Source organism: Dermacentor variabilis, chromosome 11 (genome assembly GCF_050947875.1).
Source record: "Dermacentor variabilis isolate Ectoservices chromosome 11, ASM5094787v1, whole genome shotgun sequence".
Lineage (NCBI taxonomy): Eukaryota > Metazoa > Arthropoda > Arachnida > Ixodida > Ixodidae > Dermacentor > Dermacentor variabilis.
Window position 1 is genome coordinate 41,733,266 of NC_134578.1, and position 21,233 is coordinate 41,754,498.

At 47.5% G+C, this 21,233-nt stretch overlaps 1 protein-coding gene across 1 annotated transcript in view; it reads right to left on the minus strand.

Annotated features, from left to right (window-relative positions):
* Positions 1 to 3,060: 3,060 nt before the first annotated feature.
* Positions 3,061 to 21,233, minus strand: part of LOC142563547 (uncharacterized) — a 43,845-nt gene continuing 25,672 nt past the window's right edge. The window contains exons 6-8 of the mRNA XM_075674120.1: positions 20,050 to 20,158; positions 18,481 to 18,549; positions 3,061 to 4,175 (exon numbers count right to left, since the gene is read on the minus strand). Coding sequence (XP_075530235.1) covers positions 4,148 to 4,175; positions 18,481 to 18,549; positions 20,050 to 20,158 — 206 coding nt within the window. The 3' untranslated portion in view covers positions 3,061 to 4,147. The remainder of the gene's footprint in view (positions 4,176 to 18,480; positions 18,550 to 20,049; positions 20,159 to 21,233) is intronic.

Sequence of the window (21,233 nt, forward strand, 5' to 3'; positions counted from 1 at the left end):
TTTTTAGGTGCTTCATTTCGGGGCTCCGGAAAGAAGTCCGGAACGAAAGAATCTATAATGAGTCAACGGGAAGCTCATTACTTTTCGAAGCGAGATCAGGATGGCTTAGAACACGCACTTATAAAGCGAGGTATAAGAAGGAAAAAGAAGCATGTGCTTGCTGCGGTCAAGCTAGGGAGACGAAGGAGCATGTTGTATTAGAATGTTAAGATATCTGCCCAGCCGTCGATTTAGGCACCACTAGACTCCTTGAAGCCCTTGAGTTCAGCGAGGGCAGTGGGAAAGTACACGTCCGCAATAGAGATTAGCAAGATGCGATTGGAAGATTGGTCTAAGAAAAGTAGGTAAACGTAAAAGACGGACAAGTACAAAAGCAAAGTTCACAATAGGGTGTCAGAAAGTCTGGTTATGGGAATTCATCGTGCGTTTTTTTTTTCGTTTTTTTTTACCTAGGTAGGACATTAGGTAGTATAATGGCAATAGCTTGGTGGCGCAACCCACCGCCCGGCTCTAAAGGGGATGATCCGTCCATCCATCCATCCATCCATCCATCCATCCATCCATCCATCCATCCAGAAGAACCATGTTACCGCATTACGGGTTTCTGAGTGTTTCCCTGCCTTGCATTTCGGTGGCCACGTGCAGGCTTCGTGGTGGCAGTGCTAGAAGGCACCGAGTGTTTTCAGGTAAGCGCGAAAGAGAAGTTCCGCTTCCGTACGTGCCACGTACATAACTCAATTCGGCGGTGGCGATACGCTGTGTCGGTATATTGCTAACGCATCACCATCGGCAATCATCGTGAGCTGGCTTCGGCCGCAATTCTTTTTTACCATCTACAAGGATACCAATGTTAGGCGCGCGGGTGGCACGATTGGAAACATATAAGCAATAATACTATACCATGTTTTCATTAAATGCGGTTTTAGCAAGCGGTTCTTCTCACCGATCATCAAGACTTTTCACGTCAAAACTGCCTTGCCATTCATTTATTTTCTGGAGTTTAGCTGGAGACGTCTCATGTTTTTTTTTTTCATCGCGGAGGGCAGGGGGTCATATAGAGGGAAGTACATCGCTCATCATATAAATATAGAAATATAGAAATCATACATATTTTATAGGCAAGAAAACTGCTAAAAGCTTCAGGCGTGTGCATTATTGGTTCTGAACAATCTCGTACGCCTTTCTGATCTACTCGCAAAATGTATGGGTAGCTACATTTGTCGTAATGCATATGACCTCTGAAATGGTGCTTCGTAGTTCCGTATCGCTTGTCTGGATTCTTTATACCAATCACGTTTTACAACCGTTTAAAGTTACTTGGATTAGAGATGTGATGAAGATGTGCAGTGCGGAACTGAACGTACGTGACAACACATTTCATGAAATTCGTTTAGTTGAAAAAATAATTCAGAGGCCTAGCGAACTCCACTTAGTTTTATGAGATGGGAACATGGAATGTATTCCACGGAGTGAACCTTAGCTTAATGAGCACCTGGCCTGTGGCCTCCTTCGGCAATATCAGAAGTTTTTAAGGCGGATTGTCTTTAAGAAGTACCTTTGCAAAAAATGATTGCTTGAGCATTAGAGCACTCGTGAAGAAAACTTGTACCTGTGGGAGCAAGTTTTCTTTAGTATATGCAGTGTTTTCGTCTTATCAAACATATAATTCCCAATAAAAATGCGTTCGAGTTTGATTACTGGGGTGCTTTTGCCAATTGATTGTTGAACCTTCTGTGTATCAGTTTCACCCTTTAGTAGCTTTAAGACAATTGATAATTGGTTAAGCGAATCGCATGGTCTCGGTGAAGGTTTGTGTTCTACTCGAAGGTAACACTACCCTTGATTTATTGCTGACCACGTTTTTTTTCCCAACTTGGCATTTCTTTACTGTTTCTGCCGTGAACTCTCTTTGATACGTTGTGTGTACAGAGGGCATGAAACGTATGCTGTCTAAAATGCTTTCGCCGAGCTTGAAATGCTGTGAGTACAGTACGGCAGCAATATTCTAATCATTATAATATTCGCACGTACCTCAGAACGCTGTAAATTGTCTAGTGATATATTTCAGTACAACTGTACTACCTTCACGATAACTAACTTCCTTCCCCCCTCCTATCAAAAAAGAGAGCAAGAGTTATCTACCGTAGCCAAAAGAATTAAGGGAAACGTGCAATGCTCATACAATAAAGACTTATCAAAAAGACCGGTCAGTAAGCATACGTGTGCTATTCACTTTCAGAAAATAAGATATATAGCTTTCGGATGTGTTTAGCTCAGCGATTCTGTGCCTAGATGCTAAAAAAGGCTCACGATAGAGCATCATGCCGGATTTGAATACAGACCAGTGTGGGCGATTATGAATGCGTAAAACTAAGGCAAATTTTTGCAGCATAAAAAAGAGACCTGCAGGACATATGCTGCACATATATATAGCAAACAAATTTCTTTTGCAGACAAGTACATATATGCTTGCTCTGGGCTTTAACGTGCTTTCGAAGTCTGTAATCGAGTTGATTAGCTGAAGATATTTGGTTAAAAAGTAAACAAAAACCCGGGGCACTTCGCCGACCGAATAAAGATTTAAAAGAAAAGAAGACGTTTCGGCTTCCGCACGGGAGCCTTGTTCACAGGTAAACAAAGGTGCTCGAGCAGCTCGCTTAAATAGTCTTGAACACGTGACGCAGGCAGCGCGCATACACTGACGGCAGATTGCCGTCGCTCCTGTTCAGAGTGTGTGGCGTAGTCTGAATCATGAGGGACTCAAGATAATGGCGTCGAGATAGCCCTTTTTCCCTGGCAAGGACACTTGCCTTCCACCAGTCGATTGCGTGGCCGCTTGAAGTGGCATGCTCAGCCAGTTGAAGCTCAAGATATTTAGCAGTTTTTTGTAATGCTCATGTCCAACTGTGATGATGCATTGCAGTTTGTTGAGAGCACTTATAAGGAATAATCACGTAGAGGCATCACCACGCACCTGATAGAGAGATCGGCACATGGTCTCCACGGGAGTTTGTTTACAGTATTTAATTTCTGAAAAAAAGAGTCTGGGACCTGTGTTTGCCTGTGCAGCCAGCTGATGGCGGAAATCAAGCTAACTAGCTTCATTTAAAGGCAATGTGCAAAGCGGCGGGCAAACTTAAAAAGAAAAAGCGTTTTTTTTATTGCGATTAGCATTCCTTGACAACTTCAACCAGTTTGCGGTGTGTCCATTCTTTGCCACGCCTCCTTCACGCCAACATAATTAGGCCACTGGACAGTCCGTGGTCTAATGGCCAGGTTGCTGTGCTGAGGGAACCGGGTTTGAGACCAACCGTCGAGCCAACTTGGTTGACTGAGTGTGTTACACAGGGCACGTGCCGCTCTTTATTGAATCTCTCACACGCCTATTTGGGCCTCAAAAAAAGATACTCTCGTTTTACTGTAACCAGGAGCGGTACGCTCTGCTTATTTAAGCCATGTAATATTGCTAGCAAATATATGGAACTCTCTGCAGCATAATTACTGACGATGTGTGACGCCAAATGTAAAAAAAAAATTACTCGCCATTCCGGCCGTGTGAAAGTGGATGTACAGGGAAGCTGTTGAAAGGCACTACTACAACTGCTGAGAGGGGTAGGTAACGCATTATGGCTTTAGACTAGTGGTACTAATACTATTTTAGAGTATTGACAGTAATCAGAGTAAGGGTAATTTTCGTAGCGCGCCGTCGTCCATAGCGGTGCTACAACAACATTGAAATCAGTTGATAGGCTGGTTATTTTACGTACGAAAGGCTAGGGACGTCACTCCCCACGTCGAAAACTGCCGTCGCCGCGGCACTGTGCGTGAGTGTGCCCCCGTCGTTGTCGCTGATGTGGTATTGTTTCTTAGCCTTGGTGGTTTTTGCGCAGTGCGGGAAGCATTGCAGAAAATTTGCGGCCATCCTAAGTAATAGGAGACTGTGGTCATTTGTATCACGCACTTCGTAGAACATCAGTGTCTGAATCATATAAATATGTGAAGGTCAACTAGCGATATTGGAGCAGATTAGCTTATTTATCAGACTCGTTAACTCAGAGCGTAGTTTGAGGATATTTATACAAAAAGGCTTCTTCGCATTCTTCAGTATAGAATTTGCGTTTCACAATTCCCGTGGAGAACTCTAAGCTTAATTCTTGGACTTTTCTGTGCATTTTCTGAAATAGAAAGAGAAATAGAAAGCCCTATAACAGTCGTCTGCTCACATACAATATTCACTTCTCCATTCAGGAGACAGTACAAGCTTGAGCAGCACATTATAAGGAATAGAAATCCGTCGGACAGTCCTCTACATAGGGATGTGATGCTCGCTTCTGCATGAAGGAGCGAGTACAAATTTGAGCAGCACATTATTTGTATTTATCACAAGAATGTATGGCTCTCCTTTAATTTTAACTATCTGTTCACAACATCGAAATTACCCTAGTCATGAAAGGTGAACTGGTGAACCTTGTGAACGAATGTAGACAGTGCGTCTGTCTCAAAGCTTAACCGCGAAGTGAATTGATTAATAAAGCTTTGTTATCGAAAGTCATATATAATAAATGTAGCCAGGACAGGTAACATTGTATTTTTTGAGAACCATGATATCGGCATATTTTCCACTGTAATGAAAGATATATTGAACAAATAAAACGTTACTTAACATTTTTTTTGCTCTTTCATCTGAAAACATAACACTAGGACTCGACATGGTCTTCGAAGGTGCAGAATAAAGTTGGCAATATTTAAAGGGATCATGCACATTATGTCGTGTTGTGGTCTCGGCAGTTTATGTCATATGAGATTAGTTCTCTTGCCTATAGACCAGACGAAATGCCTCAAAAGTGACTTTCCTGATTTCAAATCAAGTAAGCGAAGACCAGCTTTTAAAGAAGGTGTCCAGATTGATCATTCAAATATCTTGCACACTGTAAAGCTCAAAACTGGACAAGGGCCGGAAATTTTGTTGCTTTCTTTATATTCAGCACCTTACGTATTAAAAAAAATATTTGTTGACGTCTTATGTACGCAGCAGAAACATTAGATTTGTGTGACACGCTTATGATTGGAAGGAACGATAGCTGAGCCGATCGTTGGTGCAGAGAGAAAAATCACTTTGATTAAATAGAAGTAGCGATCCTTCCTGTGTTCAGTTGAAGAAATGCTTTATTCAATAGGCATGTTGGTCGTCCCTTCTCACCGTCCACCCCATAGGAGGGCTTCGAAAGAGCAGACACAACATATTGCCTTTCGGTGTGTGATCTCTGTGGCGTGTTGTCGATCATTTACATTCGCAGTGCTAAATTGAGAATGTGCAACGACAGTGGAAGTGACACTGCGATATCAGTTGAAACAAGCTGGCTGCTGCGTGAACTAACGTGAACTAATTTGCCGCTCTAAGGTACCCCAACTGACCGTCGACAATTCTCTGGGCGTATCCATAGTATTTGATGCGGTCTGCACTAACTGATTAAAATTATCAAACCGCCTATCGTATCCCAAAAAGCCCGCTCGCCTACCGTTTTCAGAACATAGTTCTCACCAGCTACGCTGATTGCGTTGACTGGCCTCTAGGCGCACCGCGCGCTGTGTTGACGAATGATGCTAGGCGCGCAAGCGATAACGCGGATGCGCGAATGAACTTGAAGCTCAGAAAAAAATATGACGAGGCCTGCAAGCTGCGCGCATGTCATGCGGACTCAGAGATGCTCGTATGGGGATCCACACGAAGCCCCATAGCCCATTGGACGTGCCGTGGGCTAGACCCATAGGTCTAAGACCGTCGAGAATAGAAAACAAGCAATAACGGATTTTTGATTCTCCCCAGCGCGGGCCTAGAGCAACCCAAGCGAGGCGCAGGAACGTGCCAAATGGGGCTGCAACATAGAAAAACGAAGGAGGGGCTATATGAGCTTATCCACTCTTTGTTAAATGTATGCATAGCGAATTTTTCCGTATCTGCAGATCCATTTCTAAACGTCACAGGGAAAAATTTCGACAGAACGCATCTCATGATGGGTCTCGATTGTAACACGATTAACATTGTAGAAATGTAGCAGCACAACGTATCGCTACCGCCAAAGCGCGTTATTGATGAGGCGTGCACAGCAGCGGGACCTCCACAGCCACTGTAGTCCTCCACAAAGAAAGCAACAAAATCCCTATAAAGAAAGGCGTCAGACAGGGAGATACGATATCTCCAATGCTATTCACAGCATGTTTACAGGAGGTATTCAGAGGCCTGGAGTGGGAAGAATTGGGGTAAAAGTTGATGGAGAATACCTTAGCAACTTGCGATTCGCTGATGATATTGCCTTGCTTAGTAACTCAGGAGACCAATTGCAATGCATGCTCACTGACCTGGAGAGGCAAAGCAGAAGGGTGGGTCTGAAAATTAATCTGCAGGAAACTAAAGTATTCTTTAACAGTCTCGGAAGAGAACAGCAGTTTACGATAGGTAGCGAAGCACTGGAAGTGGTAAGGGAATACATCTACTTAGGGCAAGTAGTGACCACGGATCCGGATCATGAAACTGAAATAACCAGAAGAATAAGAATGGGCTGGGGTGCGTTTGGCAGGCATTCTCAAATCATGAACAGCAGGTTGCCACTATCCCTCAAAAGGAAAGTGTATAACAGCTGTGTGTTACCAGTACTCACATATGGGGCAGAAACCTGGAGGCTTACGAAAGGGGTTCTGCTGAAATTGAGGACGACGCAACGAGCTATGGAAAGAAGAATGATGGGTGTGACGTTAAGGGATAAGAAAAGAGCAGATTGGGTGAGGCAACAAACGCGGGTAAACATCTTAGTTGAAATCAAGAAAAAGAAATGGGCATGGGCCGGACATGTAATGAGGAGGGAAGATAACCGATGGTCACTAAGGGTTACGGACTGGATTCCAAGGGAAGGGATGCGTAGCAGGGGGCGGCAGAAAGTTAGGTGGGCGGATGACATTAAGACGTTTGCAGGGACAACATGGCCACAATTAGTACATGACCGGGGTAGTTGGAGAAGTATGGGAGAGGCCTTTGCCCTGCAGTGGGCGTAACTAGGCTGATGATGATGATGACTCTTTGAACTCTGGCGCCGCCGCGCGACTTCCTCGCCTCCTCCTCGCCCCTTGCGCGTTCCCCCGCGGCAACCAGTTTTGCCCCCGTTTTTATGCACGACGATTGGTCTCCCTGCCGTTGCCCGTGGAAACGCGCGGATGTTGAGTTTTGCTCGTGTTTTTCTTTTTCGTTCGCGCCATTTTCCTCCTGAGCATGGCCGGCTCGGCGCTTTTGCTTGGCATAGCGAACGTTGTACGCTGTGTTTCCTGCTCTGTGTGCTAGCGCTATGCCGGGCTGTTGTGCATATAACTGCAGCAAGAAGCCTGAAGATGGTTATGCCGTTTTTATGATACCACAAGGAAAGCGTGACGGCTTGTGCAGGAAGCAGTGGCTGCATGAAATTGGCCGAAAGAACTCTGTTCCCACAAAGAACAGCCTTGTTTGTGAGCTGAGGCGTCTTTCTTATAGCTCATAGCAAAGCATCCCGTAATGCTGCATTTTTTTTTCATTCTTCCGGCCTGCTCACCAGCGTTTTTTTTTGCGGTTGTCCTCAGTATGCTTAATATTCCGGGGCGGCTCCATCACCTCGCACGTCGCAAACTGTTGTTATTCAGCCGGAAGTGCAGCGTTATACAATCTGCTTTGCGCGCTGAAAAAATTAGTGTCAAGTATACCCGTGGTATTGCAGGTGATGAGCGTTAGCTAGTCAACATTGAGTTTTTTTAAGTTTTAAGGCGAAAGCCTTAAGATCGCGTTGTAAACTGGAAGTATCACGTGACCCGAGGAAGGCCAGAGGTGACCCAAAGCGTGTCCACCCCTGTATAAGAGAATGATTACCCAAGTTAATGAAGCATTAGTCATTGACATAAGGTGGATTAGGGAGGGTTAAGGTTGATTAGAGTGTAATAAAGAAGATTAAGGTGGATTAGAGTGCATTAAGAAAGATTAAGATCCATGAATAAATATTAAGGTGGGTTGAGGAGGGTTAAGGCGGATCATGGTGGAATAAGGTGAAGGGTTGATGAAAGGGTATTAAGACCGATTATGTTGGATTAGGGCGCATGAACGATGATTAGGGAGGATTAGGGTGGATGAATGAAGATTAAGGTCGATTAATGTGGGTTAAGGTGAATTAGGGTTGATAAAGGAGGATTAGGACCAATTGGGATTGATTAGGTTAGATTAAGGTGGATTAGGGACCATGGAGCTCGATTAGGTTTGATAGAGGTGGATTAGGGCGTATTAAGGCAGACTGGGACTATTCAGCAGGATTAAGTTAGATTAAGGTGCATGAATAAGGATTAAGGTGGATGAAGGAGGATTAAGGCAGATTTTGATGGATTAGGGTTGATAAAGGAGGATTAAGACCGTATATGGTAGGCTAAGGTGCATTAGGGGCGATGTGAATTGATTAGGTTGTATTAAGATGGATTGGGAGTATTAAGCTGGATTAAGGTGGATGAAGGAGTATTAAGGTGGATTAGGCTGGACTAAGGTGAATTAGGGTTCATTGAGTGTTAAGACCAATTAGTCTACCATAATCCTCCTGATGCACATCGACCCACCGAATTCACATTCATCGACCTTAATCCTCCATTCACTTTAATCCACCATAATCCACGAAAGTCCTCCTTAATGCACCCTAATCCACCTTCATCGACCTTAATCTACTCTAATGCTCCTTAATGCACTTTGATCCTCCTTAATCAATCCTAATGATTCCTCATTCACTTGAATCCACCCTAATCTCCTATAATCGTGCTTAGTCCACCTTAATGCACCGGAATCCACATTCATCTACTTAGTCAGCCCTAATCCTCCTTAATCCACCCTAATCCTTCATTCACTTGAATTCACCCTAGCCCACCATAATCCTCCATAATGCACCTTCATCCTTCTTACTCCACCCTTATCCTTCTTCATGCACTTTAATCCACCATAATTCACTATAATCGTCCTTAATGCACCTCAACGCACGACCTTACTCCAACTTAGTCCTCCTTTTTGCACCTTATTACACCTTCATTCACCCGAATGCACCTTCATCGACTGTAATCCACCTTAATCCTCCTTAATACACGTGAATTCATCTTAATCCAATCACTAATCTATCATTACTTTGCTAATCATTAATCATCTCTTATACGCAGCTGCACATACTTTGGTTGGCATCCCGCTTTCCTTTGTTCACGTGATATTTGCTGTAGCTCACAGCGGGACCTTGAAACAGAGGTCTGAGGCTTTCGCCTAATAAGCCACAGACAAAGAGATGTGTCACAAGCAATACTGGATCAGACGCACGAAGTAAAGCCTCTGATCATGTGGCAGAAAAATTGTCTGAAGTATAGAAGTCGCCTCAAAGCTCCCTTTACATCAGTATACCCCCCCATACGGCTTAAGAAAAACCAACATCCTCATGAACGTTGCCTCCAGCGTTATCGATGCTGTTATTGGCATTTCTCAAAATTTTCAACCCCACTGGGGCACGTAACTGGCCCAAAATAACACGCCTCCATAGAATCCTGCGGCCCGTCCGCGGAAGCCCAGGAGGAAAAGCGCGCCGTGCGCAGCCGGCGGGCGTGGAGAATCGAGGAGGAAAGCGCCGTGAGGAGGACAGTGTCGCTACTTTGAAATTATCAACGGGTTTTAAGCGGGACTAAAACCCCTCAATTTCTCAAAAGGAGCGTCATTCTTAGATCTTTCCGCCACCCCGATCACCCTAGCAGCGTTTTTAGATCGAGATCTAAAAACCTTGCAGCTTAGTGCGTCCTCCTCCACGCCCCCTGTCGCCCCAGCCTCCTCCGCTCCCCCATTGGCCAATCTGTGTCACGGGGAAGCAGGCGCCGCGCTTTTTTGTATTTTTTCTTTCCAGCGGGCGCCGACCTCCATTGTTGGGCCTGCGCGACGAAAGTACGACAGGCGGACTGACGGAGTGCGTTAGCGTAATAGAATTTGTAAATCCGAGAACTTAAGTGTGATGCCGGGCTGCTGCGCCTTCGGTTGCCGCAACAGACACAGCGAGTGCAAAAAGCTTTTGCTTTGCCGTCCGGCGATACAACGCAAAAAGAAGTGTGGATTCGCAGGATCGGGCGGCCTGACTTTGTGGAAGTGGCAAAGAACGCACGGCTTTGTGAAGTAAAGGTCACGGCTACTCACAACCTCTTCTTTTGAGCCTAGTTCACGCATTCCGCTTCGAAAAAGTGTGGGTTCCTGCTCTGCGCGGTTTTTAGCGCGTTGGTTGACTTTTTCTTTCTCGAATGTGCTCTCTTTGTTTCATTTAATTTCGTCTCGTGGTGAAATCCACGCATCTGGAGCTGGCCTTCGACATAAAACCGACTTTATTCAGGGTGCGTTTTGAGCTCCACTAGAAGTTATCATATTCTCGACGCTTTTGCAAGGCTCACTATGAATTACGATGCAGTCTTTTAGCTTCGAATGTACGCCCACATGTATTGATTTGGTTTGTGGTGATTAACGTTTTTAGCGTTCCGAAGCGACTAAAGCTAAAATGGAGGTCGTAGTGGATGGCTGCGGATAACATTATCTAGCTCGCCTGGGGATGTTTAACGTGCACTTTGATCGTAGAGTCGTACGCGGCTCGATAAATTCCTCGTTGGCGTTTCATAATACTCGCGCGCTAGCGCTGCTTTAGAAGTTGGCGCCTCGGCGCGATTGTATTTCTTCAATAAATTTTATTTACTAGTTGTAACAACTTGTCATTATTTCATATTATTGACGGCGCCTCCAGGGCACTAAAGCGGCAACGGGAACACCAAAGCTAGAACCAGGGCTGAATGGGGCTCGCCGAAGCCTGCGCATGCCAAGAGGGTGTAATATCGCGGACAGCCAATTTTGTGTGCGAACACTCCCTGCGACGTCTGCTTTATTGTAATGTCACGTCGTGCTGTTCGGAGGCCTCTTTTAGCCATTACATGCGCCCTCCTGGAGCAGTACTTGTAAAAAAACAATAATCATCACGATTACCAAAGCACCCCGCAATGACAAAAAAACCCCCTGTTGCCAGGCATTGCTGACCGCACAAAGCCGGAATCTCCCACGCGCCGGCCGAACAAAAGTATCCTGCAGGTACGCAAATGAACCTACGAAACCACGTACACATACTTTCACGCTGTCAACACCTGAAACTTTGGTAATTACGCACGTATTTGAGTACACCACGTGCTTGCGTCGTGTTTCAGCAACACGAACTCTCAACGTCGCGCGCTTTACGCCTTAAATACGCCTTGAATAATGGTCCTTTTCTCTATTCCTTCCGCAATTCCAACGCGAGATTCTCAAGGCCAGTTATCGACTGACAAAGAACGATCTCGATTGAAAAAACTGCTCCGCAGGGCTCGAACGAACATTTTTGCGGATTTCCTCCCGTAGCGTGTTAGCCGTCGTCTGCTACGGCAGGCCCACCACCGGCGGCGCCACTGTCGAGGCCGAGCGGAGGAGGAGGGAACTGGTTGGTGCTACTTTGGGAGATTGAGGGGCTTTAAGCGGTACTCCTCTCCTCTGCCATCTAGCGGCGCCAACGTGAAACCACGCGTGACCCCCGAGATGTGAGGTGCGCAGGTGCGTGAGAGCGCTGAGAACTTTTTCATCACTAGAGGCATACCCAGTGGCACATACCCAGCCACATCGTTTGGCGTCAAAAAAGATAAACAACAATAATGATTAACAATTTTTCGTCACTCGAAAGGAGGGATTCTGCCTTAAATTATCAGCCTGGCAAGGAGGAGGAGCCCTCCACAAGGCCTCTAACATCAGAGATTTGCAACCCCTTCGTGCGGGGCAAAATGAAAGTTATGCTCCAGACTCCAGAATGTCGTGAAACGCAAATGCATCAAGCACACTATCCTGCTTCGCGAGTATCACCGCTCCAGTGAGCTTATCACAAGGTGCTTGCACCGGAGGCTGCTTCACGTGTCAGTCACAATGACCATGGCAGCGGTCCGGGAGCGCTTCTGAATAACGTAGGCACAGCAGCGTGCGAAACGAGCGATCACGTGGTGTACGTGGTGCGCGCACTTAACCGCCTAACCTGCGACGGCTCCAATGGCTGCGCTACCGGCAGGCTAAGCGAATGTGGGCAAACCATGTGGTATTCTACGCGTGAATTTTACTTGACCAGAAAACTTGAAAAGTTCGCCCTTGCAGAAAGCCTACATCGCGTCGTTCACGGGCGCTGTAATTCGTGCTATTCACCTGTAGCTGGTCTTGCGCTCAACGGCCGAGAGTTTCTCAGAGACTTCCCTGTGTTTGCTGCGCTGTGTGGTTTGCCCACTGTGTTTTTTCTGACAAGCGTGCTTTTCGTTCACTTCGTGCGGCGTTTGTTTGGTTGGTTGTGGAATGCCCAAAGGGGACTTAGCCATAAATAACACTTTAGCGGGTCCCATGGCGTTGAGTACTATTCATCGCGTTTTGTACTACTCTTCGGGGAAGCGAGGTTTGTGATTACGTATGAGCGCATCGCATTACGTAGAGATTCTCTACTATCTGTGACTCCTTCGCGGAGTTGGTCTCGGAAACTTGTTGGGTGATCAGTGAAAGACAGCTTATGGAAAGCTCTTTAAAGGTCACTTCTAAAATGTCATTCCATCAGCATGGTCTTAACTGAAACGATTAAAAACAGTGAACCACTGACGTATTCATATTATACTGCAGATAAACCAGAAGTCTCGACACCTGTTGCCATTTCTTCCGCGCCAAACGCCTGGCTGCACTTGCCTACCTGCAAACTGCTACCAAAATATTTCGAACGCATACTGATCAGCTTAAAGCATGGATACAGCTTCAAGAGATACAAGAATACTTCTGGAATCGCTGGCACAAAGAATATTTAATACTCCTCAGAAGCGTTTGTTGTAGGCCAGCGTCAGACATCACCAGCCTTTCTGCTAGTGATATTGTCTTGTGCCCTCAAAAGCAAGCTACGCTCAAAGACTGATAGCGGCGAATACACTCGGTGATCGTCGAAAATCTGATGAGTGAGTCAAGCCAACGCTGTTGGTCAAGCGCGGCGGCTTTTAAACATCAGTCGTCGAATGTTCCAGAGTAATCGCTAGGACCCGCGTGCCTTCCACAAAGTTCTACATTATTCGCGTCGCGCACACATGCAATCAGATTAGACAAGGTTCGGTCACAGACAGCGGATGGAACCATCGATCACAGTCCATAAACTTGCGATACATGCAGGTGCGTCCTGGGCTGTGCGATAACATTTGTTAGGCGGTGAAACGTGTCGCCCGATAAGGAAAAGTACACGTGGCAATATATATATATATATATATATATATATATATATATATATATATATATATATATATATATATATATATATATATATATATATATCCATTCTAGCACTCTTTTATGAAGCACAGTAAACAAACTGGTTTATTGTGGACGAACTTGTGCGCGGAAACTCAATGTTAAGCATTCGCACAATTTAAAAGAGGAGTTAACAGGAGTCTATTCCACAGTCAAGCGCGTCTCCACGCCGAACACACTTTTCACACGCCCCAAAGGCCACGCCGTGGCTTCTCATTGGACGGGAGACTCGGGTGCTGCCGTGTGCGCGCGCACGGGAGACACGCGCTGTCGCGCCATGCGCGAGGCGTTGCTGTCGCTCTTCTAATGGCGATGCGATGAGTAATGCCTAGGGGCTTTAGCAATGAGGCGCTTGAAAGGGTACTTCACGAGAGTGCTCCTAACTGGTATGTGGAAAGCTTCATAATTGCTCTATGCGGCCATATATATATATATTGTTACGTGTAGCTGACGTACGAGTCTACAATATATTTACACGCAGACAAGCGGTGGCAATGATGGCGACGCTATATCAAGCGGTGGCCACGTCGTCTTCCTTCTCCTCAGTGCAGCCACACTGTGGCGGCTGTTCCGTAGCATCACCCCCGGCAGTAGAAGCACCGTCCCGGTGCTGAATCTACACATCCGCGGCGAAAGGTGTGTGATATGGCTTTAGTCTCGCCACGTGAACGATGTCACTTGCAGCCGACGATGACGCTGACAGGTCGGCGGGGACGACTTCATACGTGACATCGGTCACTTGTCGCACCACACGGTATGGGCCAGTGTAGCGGGACAGCAGCTTTTCGGAAAGGCCCACACGTCGAATGGGGGTGCAGAGAAGCACCAGAGAACCCGGAGTAAATTGTACGTCGCGATGGTGGCAATCATAGAGGCGTCTCTGATGCTCCTGCGAGGCCTCGAGACGGGTGCGGGCGAGCTGGCGCGCGTGGTCGGCGTGTGCGATCGCGTCGCGGGCGTATTCAGTGGTTGAACGTGTGGCCGAGGGCAACAATGTGTCCAAGGGCAACGCGGGTTCTCGGCCATATAGGAGATAGAATGGCGAATAGCCGGCGGTGTCGTGACGCGATGAATTATACGCGAACGTCACATATGGTAAGTGAAGATCCCAGTCGTGGTGGTCGGTCGCGACGTACTTGGATAGCATGTCGGTGATGGTCCGGTTGAGGCGCTCCGTGAGGCCGTTGGTCTGTGGGTGGTAGGACGTGCTGAACTTGTGCTTAGTCGAGCAGGAGTGGAGAATGTCCTCGACGACTGCCGACAGAAAGCTGCGGCCACGGTCAGTGAGTAATTGGCGCGGGGCACCGTGCACTAAAATGATGTCATAGAGCAGAAAGTCAGCAACGTCAGTAGCACAACTTGTCGGGAGGGCTCTGGTGATTGCGTACCGCGTAGCATAATCAGTAGCGACGGCGACCCATTTATTGCCGGAGCCCGAGAGAGGGAACGGTCCAAGAAGGTCTAGACCAACACGGAAAAAGGGTTCCGGTGGGATGTCGATCGGCTGAAGACATCCAGCTGGAGGTGTGGAGGGCTTCTTCCGGCGCTGACAGGGCTCACAAGCGGCAACGTAGCGCCGCACGGAGCGAGCGAGACCCGGCCAAAAGAAGCGACGGCGTACACGGTCGTATGTGCGCGAGACGCCCAAGTGTCCAGCCACGGGAGCGTCGTGAAGTTGTTGGAGGACAGTCGACCGCAAGTGGGATGGAATTACGAGCAGAAGGTCACGGCCGTGTGGATCGAGATTGCGGCGGTATAGTGTCCCTTCCTTAAGGAGAAACATCCGGAGAGAAGCGTCGCCAGGCGTTGACTCCAGATGGTCGATGAGGGCTCGTAAGGAAGGATCGCGGCGTTGCTCATTGCCGATTTCGAGCAACTTGGACACAGAGAAAACGCAAGTGATGGTGTCCGCATCAGCCGGGTCGTCGACGGGGTAGCGGGACAAACAATCGGCATCCTGGTGCAAGCGTCCCGTCTTGTATACCACGGAGAAGGTATATTCTTGCAGGCGTAACGCCCAGCGAGCGAGTCGTCCCGTGGGGTCCTTGAGCGAGGATAGCCAGCAGAGCGCGTGGTGATCAGTGATGACACAGAAGGGGCGTCCGTACAAGTAGGGGCGAAACTTGGCAACAGCCCACACAAGAGCGAGGCACTCGCGCTCTGTGATTGAATAATTGCGCTCGGCGGGTGATAGAAGTCGGCTGGCATAGGCTATAACGCGATCATGTCCACGCTGGTGTCCAAGGACGGTGATTTGGCGGCGAGCGAAGTGACATTTTGACGAGTTCAACTGGAGACCGGCGCGGCGGAACACGTCAAGAATCGCTGAAAGGCGGTCTAGATGCGTGTCAAATGTGGGTGAGTAAACGATGACGTCGTCCAGATAGCACAAACAGGTGGACCACTTGAACCCCTGAAGCAAAGAGTCCATCATTCGTTCGAAGGTGGCGGGCGCGTTACAGAGACCGAAAGGCATCACCTTGAACTGATAAAGGCCGTCAGGGGTAACAAATGCAGTCTTCTCTCTGTCCATGGCGTCGACGGATATCTGCCAGTATCCGGACCGTAAGTCGATAGAAGAAAAATAAGTGGCACCGTACAGGCAGTCTAGAGCGTCATCAATACGTGGCAAAGGGTACACGTCCTTTTTTGTGATTTTGTTCAGGTGGCGATAATCGACACAAAAACGCCACGTTCCATCCTTCTTTTTGACTAGTACGACGGGAGAAGCCCAGGGACTACAGGAAGGCTCGATAATGTCCTTTGCAAGCATCTTTTTGACTTCCTGTTGGATAACAGCTCGTTCTGACGCAGAAACACGATATGGACGACGGTGAATAGGGTTCGCATCGCCAGTGTTTATGCGATGGGTCACGACGGACGTTTGACCTAAGGGTCGATTGTCAAAGTCAAAAATGTCGCGATAGCCTTCAAGAACGCGGCAAAGGGCTGCAGCTTGAGCAGGTGTAAGGTCAGAGGAGACCATCTTCTTCATGTCGACGTCAGTACTGTGCGATGACGTCACGGTATGGGCTGAGCTGTAACGATCTTCCACTGTGAATGGCTCAACCTCATCATCCTGCAAAGCGCGAATTATAGCCAAGGAGATCCCCTGAGGCAGAACTTGCGCGGTTAGCGCGAAATTGACGAGTGGAAGGCAGGTGCGGTTACCAGTAATTTTCAGCACAGTGTGCGGCACGATAACACCATGTGTAAGCATAACGGCCGGAAGTGGTGCGGCCACGTAATTGCCGTCAGGTACAGCTGGTGAGGACAACAAGTCAACGTGTGTCATAGAGTGAGGTGGTAGGCGAATAAAATCGATGCAGCTCAGATGGCCGGGAGGCGGGTCCACAGGGTCGGCAAGAAGAGGCAAGTCAAGGCGAAGTGAGCCGGCCGAACAGTCAATGAGGGCAGAATGATGGGCAAGAAAATCCAGACCGAGAATGAGTTCGTGAGGGCAATGCTCGATGACGGTGAAGAGAACGACGGTGTGTCTCTCAGCAATGGTGAGTCGGGCAGAGCACATGCCAACAATAGCGACAGTCCCTCCGTCGGCGACTTGTACAAATCGGTTCGGGGCAGGCGTCAGAACTTTCTTGAGCCGACGGCGAAGAGCAGCACTCATAATGGACACATGCGCCCCGGTGTCAATCAACGCGCACACAGGAACATTGTCGACGAGAACGTCCAAAAGATTCTGGTTCGTCGGTAAGGTGAAGCGAGGATTTTGAGCCAATGTCGTCTTTGCAGCTTCACCTCCAGAAGCTGCGCTGTCTAGTTTTCCGGTCGGGGGAGCGGCGAGTAGGTCGGAGAAGAAGCACGGCGAGACGGGGGCGAGCGAGATTGACGACGGGAGGGAGAAGGCGAGCGGGAGTAGCGGGGACGTGTCAAAGGCGTCGCAGGGTCAGATGATGGGGTGGGCATAGAAGGGGCGAAGGAAAAGGACGCACTAGAGGGGCGAGGGTGGTAATTAGGGTGGGGCCGTGCGTGGAGAGAGAGGTTCCGAGCATGCGGAACGAATGGAGTGCAGGCCGACGTTGGATAACTCTTGACGGACGATGGCCTGGATCAAGGAGATTGTCACCGGAGAATGATCAGGTGACGGAAAGGAAGGGGCCGCCGGTTGCGCCGCTTCGACCTCACGACGAATAATGCGGGTCAAGTTGTCACATCGCGACGGCTGGTGGAAGAGGTCGTCACAGGATGACGTAGCAGCTGTGTTGGGAAGTCGCGTGATGTGCTGGGATAACCGGCGGCTTTTAGCATGCTCAAGACGGCGGCACTCCTTGAGGATCGTATCGATGCTGGTGACGTTGGTAAACACCAGTAAATTGAAGGCGTCGTCAGCAATCCCTTTGAGGACGTGATTTACCTTATCGTCCTCAGACATGGTCGGGTCAGCCTTGGCACAAAGGGCCAAGACGTCGAGAATGTAGGACACGTAGGACTCGGTCGACGTCTGTACACGTGTGGCTAGGGCTTTCTTGGCAGTGACTTGACGACCGAAGGGATTGCCAAAAAGGTCGCGGAGCTTCTCTTTGAAGAGATCCCAGCTCGAGATCTCCTCTTCGTGAGTCTGGAACCATGCAAGTGGAGCTCCGTCGAGGTAGAAAACAACGTTCGCGAGCATAATAGTCGAATCCCACCTGTGACTGGTGCTGACACGTTCGTATAAGCGGAGCCAGTCGTCAACATCAGGACTGCCGACTCCGTTAAAAACACCAGGATCCCGAGGTGGGGAAATGGCGACGTAGGTCGGGGCTGCAGGCGGAGACGGTTGCGTAGAGGAAGTGCCGCCAGCAGGAGCCGAAGTTGCACTGTCGCCGTTGCGACCGCTGCGAAGCTCCATGACGGGTACGGGGAACGTCCACCTCCACCAAATTAATGTTACGTGTAGCTGACGTACGAGTCTACAATATATTTACACGCAGACAAGCGGTGGCAATGATGGCGACGCTATATCAAGCGGTGGCCACGTCGTCTTCCTTCTCCTCAGTGCAGCCACACTGTGGCGGCTGTTCCGTAGCAATATATATATATATATATATATATATATATATTGCGCAACACGGGGAGGACGAGTTACTTACCGGAATTGCTTCTGCAAGTTCTGCAAGTGAACCGGATGAATACTTCCTAGCGTGAAGGGGCAGCCCAACCTAGTGGCGAAGAAAAGCATTCATGACTTAGAATTACAGTACGACAACTTGTGCATGGAATGTGTTGAGTGTTGCTATTGCACAAAAAAATTCTCAGCAAACTGCTGTAGTTTTCGTAAGCAATTTAATGTGTTCATATCGGTTAACAGCTTTTTTGTGTGTTCTAGTTTCTGTAAGTCCTCATGAACGTGTTAAAATGTGCGACTGCTTTGCGACAAGACTTCGTTATTTGTGGTCAGGGCAATTAACAAAGTTTTTTGTTAAAGCGCTTGCGATGACACCACGTTTTTCAACCTCCTCCACCGACTTCGTACTTCCAGACCGATTGATCTTTAGCTGCCATCTATTGTATGCAGCAGGAAGTGCTTCGCTAAATAGAAAAATAAGATAAACGCTTGCGCGTTCTACGGCGCGCCAAGGAAGTCGACTCACGTATTAACTCTCTTATAACGAAAAATAAGATAGCATGCGATGTCATTGCCACCGATTTGTTCATTAAGAGTTAAAATACAGGCGCACACAATTGGTTTGTAATCCTTTTTGTTTTCGCGAATACCCGCATCTGTATATTAATAAAGTCGACGTAATTTCTCTCAATGCAGGCACTTAAGCGCGTGGCAACAATGCTGGAAACTTCTGACTGTTTCAATTGACCCTGTGCTTGAGTTCATTTTGAATGGAGATGTATCGGAGGCGGAAGTATCCGACGACTAATCGCCAAGTCATTCCCCCGCTTGATCGGTGAGTTGTAAGTTGCACTTGCTATGGCTGCTAAATTTGTTTGCCTTTTACGGTGATAACAGCGATGGGTGAGCTCGGATAATTGTCCGATGCAGCATGCATTGCTAAAGACCACAGTTAGGACGAAAATAAGGAGCCGCCCCCGATGAACAAGCCGGGAAATGGACTACAAGTGTTTTCAACCCGAAGAACACGAATTGCTCCTGCGAGCCACGTGGTGGATCTACTCTAGCTGGACCGTTGCAGTATTTCAGCGGTATTGTTCGGACGATGCGTTGGGGGACTTAACAACATGCGCATATATCTACGTGCTCCAGGTGACCAGAGTTGAACTGAACACTACCAAGGAAGAAATAAACGTTTTCTTCGGAATGCTCATCCGCGTGGGCAAGATGGATTGTTTCCTGCTGAACCGCACACGATGTTTATTTCATTATTATTTGGAAATAGCAGTAGCACAATATTTTCTATAAACTGTTTCGACCAAGCTTGAACAAATTTAGGCATACGCATACGTGCATGTTGCAAATTGAGAACATACATATATTCTTAGAATATGAATTTTTCGCAACCTTAAAACATTTGTTTCATAATTGTGCAACAAGTGTTACGGCTGCCCACTTGATCACGAATAATAGTGTCCATAAATAATAAGTTGCGCACTAAAGAATTATTATTTGATTTTCTTTCCTTTCTGCTATAATATTGCTATAATTTTTTTCTTTGAAATCAATATAGCGTGTAAATTCTGATGCTTACACACTTGACGTTGCTGCCAGAGTGCTGGTAATGTCTTCCGATGTAAGGTTTTGTCTGACGACGGCGGCACTCGGAGAAAAAGTGCAGAATGTCTTTGAAGTAGCTTTGTCTGTAAGAAAACAAAAATAAAAATTCAGCCAATTCCACGGATTTCGGAAATCCATGTTAACCGAAGCATTTTCCAGGCATCTAACTACCAAAGGTTCTTCAAAGGATTATCACAAGAAGGAACGTGTTTTTTGCAAAGCAAGCAATTGTGTTAAGAAAAAAAACAGCCAAAAAAAGATGCACACAGGAAACATACAAGAAGCCAGGAAAGACGCTGATGTTGGTTTTTCTTACGAAGAAACACTACAACCTGTTTTTTTACGACCCGTGACGTTAGTACCTGGACCGATTCTGAAGGCGGTGCAATGTCGCACAGTCTTTTTTTAAATGTTATCTACAATAAAGAAAGTGCTAGAGAAGGTGGACCGATCCCGAAGACGGTGCGCACTGTCGCTGCCCCATTTCGTCTGTGTCTAAGTATGCGTAAGCATTGTGCCACTTCCTCATCTCCACGCAGCACGGTGTCATAATCAATGTTATGAAACCTGATGCAACCTGTGTACACGAAAGCGCTTCGGCGACACGAAATGCTGCGGACGGGGGCACAAATGATTTGATAACGGAAGCAAACTACTGCAGGTAGCGGCACCAGGTGCTCTGATCACGTTCCGATTATTATAAGTCGTTATCTCTTTTTGCACCTTATTCATGTACGTCGAACCATTATGAAACGTGATCAACCGTACTCCGGTGGCGATTGCGTATGGCGCAGCCGCGGGGGCCGTATCTTCAAAGCGATCTGCGATGGGGACAGAGAGTGCCGACTGCTGATAGCTTCGTGTGCTCTGTGTTCTCGCCGCTTAGTTCCCGTTGAAGAGAGAGGCAGCACGAAAAACGAATTCGTTGGCTGTTGCGGGCCGTATCTTGAAGGCGATCGTCTTACATGACGGATTGAGGGAGGGACATATGGACGCTTTTCCTCGTTCGGAAAGCATAGAAAGGCTTACACATTTGATAATGAACGATGTGAAAGAGAAGTAGAAAACGGTGTGAAAAAAGGCAAGCAAAACTAAAGGAAAAAGAAAACTGTGCAGATACATTCGCACATGTGAGAATCTATATGTGCCGAAGCTTCA